We start from the raw sequence: 7,620 nt of genomic DNA, 5'->3' as shown, positions 1-7,620 counted from the left end.
CCGCCTCCCAGCGATGCGCCGCGCCCCCGCCTCCCACCTCTGGCCGTCCCACCACCATCCCGGCGACCCGCCGTCTCACCACCATCGCCCCGTTCCCTCTGCTACCACCACGCCACTGGTTCCCCTCACCTCTGCCACCACCAACTTCTCTTCCCACCACCACCACACCGACGCTCTGCCCACCCGCTGGCGGCCGCCCCCATAGCGCGTCGTCCTGCTCCTCGTCGTGTGTCCGACACCTCCGCCCCACCACAGTCGCCAACCTCACGCACCGGCCTGCATCCCCTCCCCACTCCTCGACGTCAAGTTCAGGTACGCAGTGTATGATAAGTTCAGGTACTTTGCCGTGGACAGCCAAGTTCAGGGATGCCTCTGTGCCTGAGGCAAGCTGTGGAACTGCAGCCAGTTATTCAGACCTTTCAATCACGCAATCACTTGCGGACACTGCTCTGCTTTTCTTTACGCAAATTATTCTGAAAAAGTTCAAATTATAAAAGCAGGTAACTCCAGGTTCACCGGTGGAAGTTTGAGGAAAAAAGATAAAAGAAAAAGAGAGTTAGTGGGACAGAAGTAAAAGGAGACGCTCTATTTTGCTGGCAGATAATACTTGTTCCATAATTTCCTTCTGCCTTTACCGGCAGTACTCCTAGTACCGCACCTCCAGTCGGCGACCTCGCTTCGGCCACGCCTCCATCGGCCGACGCTGCTTCTGCCTCCCACCCAGATGCATGGGTCGCCGCCTCAGTTAGTCACTGGGCACCTTGCCGATCCAGGAGACTGTGAACTGAAGTAGGCAAGTAGCTCCCTCCACCACACAACAACCTACAGCAGTTTGATAGGGAGCGCGGGGTTCAGTTCGACGAAGATGAGCCAGGCAGCCGGCCTTCGCATAGCGAACTGGTGCAGTTCGATCTTGTGCGAGTTGGAAATTCCCTGATGCTGAGTGTGTCAGTACAACCCTACACTACAAGGCATGCGTACATCCACTTCACGTGTTACTCAACAATATTGTGCATTTGCTTGGCAGCTTTGTTACTCTAGTTACATATCACTTGCTAAATAAAAAAAATGTTGTTCACTTTTCTGTGTTTTGTTGAATAATTCTCGAGAGACTTGGTAGCAGGTATTGTCAGTTCAAAAACTTATATGCTGGAGGTTTGTCGGAATGACAGAAAACATGAGTTCAATTTTTCTGTACCATCGCTTTTATTGCTATAAATGTCAGTCAATTGTTTTCTTGATGCCAACAAGTGTTTGCTTAAAATGCCTAAACAAAGATCTATTTTATTTCATCGCGAGCGGCATTCTCGGGTCTCGTCTCCTCTTTCATCGTGAGCAGCAGTTCAAAAACTAACTTTAGCAACAACTTTCCTATTCTATCTAGCATCGTGGGAGGGTTCAATCAAGGCGATGGTATTTGTGTTCATTTAGTAGTCTCTTCTACACTTTGGCCTTTGTACTAAATAGTGTTTTGGTATTGCAGGTTAGATTTCTATAGCATAAGGCTGGATAATTGTCCAGAGGCGCTTGATGATTGAATTTAAAAGATTCCAACGCTGTGCTGATTGTGTGCAAATAATTAGATGGGCAAGAGAAGTTTTGTAAACTTGAATGCTTCAGTCCTACTTGTGTTAGTAATGCTGCAGGTTAACAAATGTACTGATGCATCTAATTTATTTTTGTTATGTAATAGGTGTGTGAGTTGGAGAAGAGTGTTCGTGCAGGGAGGAAGGTTGAGGAGAAAGAATTTGTTGTCTTGACAGAGCTGCTTATGGTGCAGCCGCTGAAACTCGATGGCATAGAGGCAGAGGGAAAAGCAAGGGCACAAAGGAAGGCAGAGGTACATTCCCTCGCTGTTACTTTCCAAACCTTATTAGTTTGGCAACGCAGTTTTTGCAAAACCATAGTATTACAAAACCTCAATATTTTAATGTGTGGGCAAATTCTTTAGTTTCTAAAAAGCTAGTTTTTTCTCAGTTTTGGTAAAACTGTGGAGGCGTTTGGCAAATGGCAGTTTTATTAAGATTCTCTGATTTTGAACGATGTTGAATAGGGAGAATTCATGTATTACTGCCATGTAAGTTCAAAAAATAACCTGTAACAAGTACAAAAATGAAAGGTGGGCAAAACAAAAAGTGAGCTTGGAAGTAGGAAGTTCGATGCATCGGCTACTGCTCCTTTTGTGCTTCTGGTTTACTCCAAGCAATTTATTTTTTTGCATTAGATGCTAAACAAAAATGAGAAGTTTTTAATTCCACAAGTATGAACTTTGTGAATGTGCACTTCTTAAAACAGAAGTGTACATGCCAGTTCAATTTGTGTGCAAGAAAGAAAAAATGGTTTGATTTAAAAACATTGATCAGTACAGAGTAAAAACAATGATCAGTTCTAAATAAAAGAAATGATTCGTTTGTGAGTTTGTCAGTTCGCCGATGGGATCCGCAGGTCAGCCCCTCATCTTCCACAAATTACTCTTCAGTCTTCTGTGAGTATTAATTCAACTGCTGACTGAAATGTGTAGCTTGGACTGAAGTTTTAAAGACCTGATTTACTACATACCTGCCGCAGCTCCCAGGCTGTTCACAGCCGCCACCCTAGTCCGTTCATCACTGCCAACTGAGGCCGTTCAATGACGCAAATGGTTAGTCTCTCTCTCTCTCTCTCTCTCTCTCTCTCTCTCTCTCTCTTGTACCTGTATGAAGTGTTTCCTAACTAGTGTTGTGGCTGGTTGACTTTGCCTCTTCCTAGCCTCCAATTTTTTGATTTGGGTACTGAACGAGTGCAATTCGTCGAGGCATTTAGTGTGCTGACCATGCCAGCTATGTCACATTGTTGTTGAATCTTTATAGGCCTGTAGCAAAACATTGTATGAGTCAAAACCTATGATGAAACAAAGGAAACCATGTGAGACTTTTTTCTGTTAATAATGCACTCATGGGTTGAATGCATGTTAAATCTTTTCTTGAATGGTGTTCTGCCAGATAATTTAGGCTTTGAAACGATTGCAGAGTACATCTACTGACAATCGTGGAAGAATGACTGAGGGGACCAAGCGCTAGTAGAATACTACAGGGAAGCAGGGACATTCAATGCTACTGGATTGTGCACCTGGTAGTCCAAACTTACACCAGATGACCGGTGACCAACTTCCCTGCCTCTACAAGCTCCTCGAGGATGACTTGGTGGTAGCTGGGATCCCCTAAAGCGGCCAAATCCTGGTGCACCCAGCCGCCGCTCGTGATCCCCTCTCCTTCAGCTCCACTTCGCGGCACTGTCAGTCCACAGGAGTAGGGGCAGGTGCCCATCAACAAAAAGGAACAAACGGTATATGCTTGGAAACTTAAAATTCTGTACACATTTGGGAAACATATGTTATAGCTTCTTTCAAAGTTCAAAACAGATGGTACAGGAAGTACATGTATTCATGTGGGTGCTTGAAAGTTCTGTACAGGAATAGGCCGATGATTTTTGTGCTATGAATAATATGATTTATGTACATGTATTATATGTGTGGAAACAATTTCTGTGAGATGATGAAAGGAAAAATGGTTTGAATTAAAAATATTGATCAGTACGAGTTAAAAACGGTGGTCCGTTCAGAATAAAAACTTAAAATATGCCGTGGTTTGTGGGGAGGTTCTGCTCACCGCCGGGTGGCACCATCTCTAGCAGTTCGACAGGGACTACGATGTCGAGGCAGACAGCCGCCCTCTTTGTGACCTGCTGTATTCCTCATCTTGCACTGGCAGACTGATGATGCGGGAGCCGCCCTCTTCACTACAACCCCACGTGGATCTCTTTCTTTCTTCTCTCTCAAATTCGTTGAAAAACTTGGTTGCTTGTTCTTGTTAAAAAACACACCGAGACACACGACAGCCACCCCAGTCCGGGTGTAGTAAGTACCTCAATACGAGTTAAAAACGGTGATCCGTTCTGAATAAAAGAAATGACAGAAATTCAAATTGTAAAGTTCAAGCAAAAAAAGAAACCCCATGAAAATCCCGCTTAGTAAGTACCTCAGTACAAGTCGTAAAATGAGAGAAGTTCAGAACAACGTTGTAAAAAAATGTCGAGTTAAAAAAAAACAAAACAAACATATTTTCTTTTTGAATAAAATATAATTCAGTTCGATGATACAAACCATACAAGTACAGGGGCGACGATATAGTAAATCGTTGAAAACTAATGAGAAAAATATTACCCAAAAAACAGAGCAAAGTCTAGTTAGTGAAAACACGCTTAGTACAAACTCATGCAAGCATCAGTACAAGTACCCTTTTTTGAAACCATTCACAATTACTCTACAAAAAATAGCTCAGTACAAACATACACATATATCAGTACGACTACTCTGTTTTTCAGACAAGAAAACAACAAGATCCGTCATGCTGTATTCTAAATTACTCTTAAACGGTTGCGAAGTAGAGAAAACGTTCAACATGATTAAGTTTCGCATTTTCGATAGCTATCCAACATGACTAAGTTTCGCATTATTTGCCATGTTTCGACAAACTTTTTAAAAAAATCGCGTTCAAAATCAAATTTAACCGTATTTGAATTTGTTTTTAAACAGTAAGGAACTAGAAAAACATTTCTATACGAAAAAGTTGCGCATTTTCCATAGCTTTCCAACGCCGTATCATATCATTTGTGTCAATCCGACAAACGGTTTGCAAAAAATCGCGAAATTACGTTTTGCCCAGAATTTCACCATTTTTCAAATTACTTTTAAATCATATAGAACTAGAAAAAATAATACATATATGGAAGATGCGGATTTTCACCAGCTTCCCAAGGCCATCTTATTTGCTCAATTCCGACAAACGGTTTGAAAATTGAGTCCAAAATACGATTCACGTTTTCGGTTTTGAAAAAAAACGATTTTTTCAAAACTGCTCTTAAACCATAATGATTTTGCAAAAATGTTCAATATACTTGAAATATGGTTGTCAAGAGCTTTCCAACAATATATTACACGCTCCGTTCCGACAAGAAAATTACAAAAAGTTTTTGAACTAAAGAAGACGATCTGTTAAACACAACTGAAAGCATCAGTTCAACCGCTTCGAAAACATCAGTACAACCACTTGAAAATGCCAGTTCAAAAAGGGTAACAGAATATTATTCTGTTACGCGTAACAGAATAGCCCATATATATATATATTGGCCTCGTGAAGGATAAAGTATCGCTCAAGCTTGGGGAAGGCTTAAGGACATGATGCCCAAATGCCCCATTCCTGAGCTCTTCAGAGATATTATTGTTCATAACTTTTATGCTCGGCTCTTTCACAACGATAGAATAATGCTTGATTCTTCTTCTACTAGTTCTTTCTCAAAAAGAAGTATTGAATTGAAATGCGATCTTATAGAAAGAATTAAATGCAACTCTGAAGATTGGGAGATCAACAAGGGTAATGAGTCAGGTATAAATCTTGAATTTGATTGTGTTAAGTCCTTTGTAGAAATAGATGTTTTTCATATGCTTAGTGCAAAATATGGCCTTTATTTTGAGATAGTAGCTATATTTTGTGAATCCTTTGCCGCTCATGTTGATCTCCCTAAGGAGAAGTGGTTTAAATTTCATCCACCCATTAAAGATATTTGTGAAGAACATCGCTAAAACTGAAACATTTGCTTGTACTGCTAATCCTGTTGTGCCTACTACTTACATTGAGAAACCTCCTTTCCCTATAAGGATTAAAGAACATGCTAAGGCTACAACTATGATTCATAAAAGTAATATTAAAACACCTAAACCCTCTGAACAATTTAAATAGAACCTCCTATTGCAATGGTTAAAGATCTTTTGGTTGATAATATTGATGGGCATATTATTTATTTCCGCGATGAAGCTGCTAGAATTACTAAACCTGTTAGAAATGAACATGATAAGTTAGATAAGAATAAGTTGTTGGCGTGCTTGTTGTTTCTGTCAAGATTGGAGATCATTGCTACCATGGTTTATGTGATACGGGTGCTAGTATAAGTGCCATTCCTTTTTCTCTCTATAAAGAAATTATGCATGATATTTCACCTACTGAGATAGAAGAGATATATGTCACTATTAAGCTTACAAATAGGGATACCGTCTCACCGCTTGGGATTGTTAGATATGTTGAAGTCTTGTGTGGTAAGATCAAATATCCGACTTAATTCTTAGTACCTGGATCAGAACAAGATAATTTTTGTCCCATTATATTTGGTAGGTGTCGGGGAAACGACACCTACGAGATCACGAGGATCCCTTCTATGGTTGGCGGGGACAAGAGTTGCGCAAAGAGCAGGCCTGGTGATCAGTGCGAGGGTTTTTTACCCAGGTTCGGGCCGCAATGGTGTGTAAAACCCTAGTCCTGCTTTTAGTGTATATCTTGTGTTCTTGTGTTCTTAGACTAGCTGCTATGAATGCCCAGTCCAAAAAGTCTGAATCCTTCTCCAGTACGCCTGGAGCCTCCTTTTATATGTCAAAAGGGGTCGCCATAGTGGCACACAGGAGGTGTAAAGTAGCTACAATGTACAAGTTTATCCCTGACATCATACGACAAACACATTTAATGCGATGCTTACGTGCCCTCTAACTTTATCGGGGACGGCAACAGAACTTGTCCCGTCCGTCGTCGCCTCACCCCGTTCCGACACGCGTCCAGGCTGACAAGGCATGCAGCCGCCAGGCTGGCTGGCTAGCTGCTGTGCTGGCGTGGTGGTAAAGCCTGCACGAAGATCTGCATGCCGCCACGCAGGCATCTGCCTAGTTGGCAAGCTGGTCGTCATGCTGGAACGGCCGTGAGGTGGCGAAGCCTTGTCGGGTGCGGGCCTGGCTGTGGCCCCGCAATTTTCGCTGGCAAGCGTCTTGCCGGGGGTCTTGCAGCCTCTCTAGGCAAGGGCCTTGCCGGGGTTTTTTGCCTTCTGGTCTCCACGTGGACCTACAGGCCATTAGTCTTCACAAAGATCTGCATGCTACTATGCACACGCCCCCGAGTCTTGGCCTTGACATTGTCGATGATGTCAGAGCTCTCAGCCTCAGGGGTGATGGCCTTTCTGGTGTTTTGCAGGCTGCCTCGGCAAGGGCCTTGCCGGGGCTACGTAGGCCGCCCCGGCAAGGGTTTCACCAGGGGAGGTCTAGCTAGTCTTTTGCTCTTCGTTCGTTAGCTCGCACTACAAAAAAAAGACACATCCGTGACATTTTGGGCCGAATGAATTTTTTTCCTGTCATACATATGACACTTCTATGACGATAATTGTGACAAAACCCGGTATCATCATAGATGTGGTGGGATCCTACTTCTATGACAAAAAATCATGACAGAAAATGGGCTTTTCGTCCTGGGCGGGCCGGAGACGCAGCTGCATGACATTCTTTGGGCCGTCCATGACGGAAAAACCCGTGGTAGAAGCGAGGGGGAGGAAAATTTCGGGGAGTTGCCAGTTACAGTGGGAGAGCGATGCACGTTTCTCTCGTATAGGTACGCGTGTGTGTGCGAGGCGTTGGCTCTAACTGAACCCGAGCGAGGCACTGGGCTCTAACTGAACCCGAGCAATTGCACTGCAGGCTACGTGTTACTGAACCCGAGCGATCGATCGATGGCTGTTAACTGAACCCGATGGAGCGATTCCTTCGCTACT

The 7,620-nt window shown here is 43.2% G+C and overlaps 1 protein-coding gene across 1 annotated transcript in view; it reads left to right on the top strand.

Moving 5' to 3' along the window:
* LOC123139066 (proline-rich receptor-like protein kinase PERK9) overlaps nucleotides 1-3,517 on the top strand; it is a gene marked incomplete in the record, with an annotated part of 4,052 nt that extends 535 nt beyond the window's left edge. Inside the window, 5 exon segments of the mRNA XM_044558882.1 lie at nucleotides 1-312; nucleotides 1,694-1,840; nucleotides 2,426-2,485; nucleotides 2,569-2,641; nucleotides 3,009-3,517. Of these exon segments, the coding sequence (XP_044414817.1) occupies nucleotides 1-312; nucleotides 1,694-1,840; nucleotides 2,426-2,485; nucleotides 2,569-2,598 (549 nt within the window).
* Between the last annotated feature and the right edge of the window lie 4,103 nt (nucleotides 3,518-7,620).

Source organism: Triticum aestivum, chromosome 6B (assembly GCF_018294505.1).
Source record: "Triticum aestivum cultivar Chinese Spring chromosome 6B, IWGSC CS RefSeq v2.1, whole genome shotgun sequence".
Taxonomy (NCBI): domain Eukaryota; kingdom Viridiplantae; phylum Streptophyta; class Magnoliopsida; order Poales; family Poaceae; genus Triticum; species Triticum aestivum.
The sequence above is the reverse complement of the archived record's forward strand: the minus strand, read 5'-3'. Positions and strand labels throughout refer to the sequence as shown.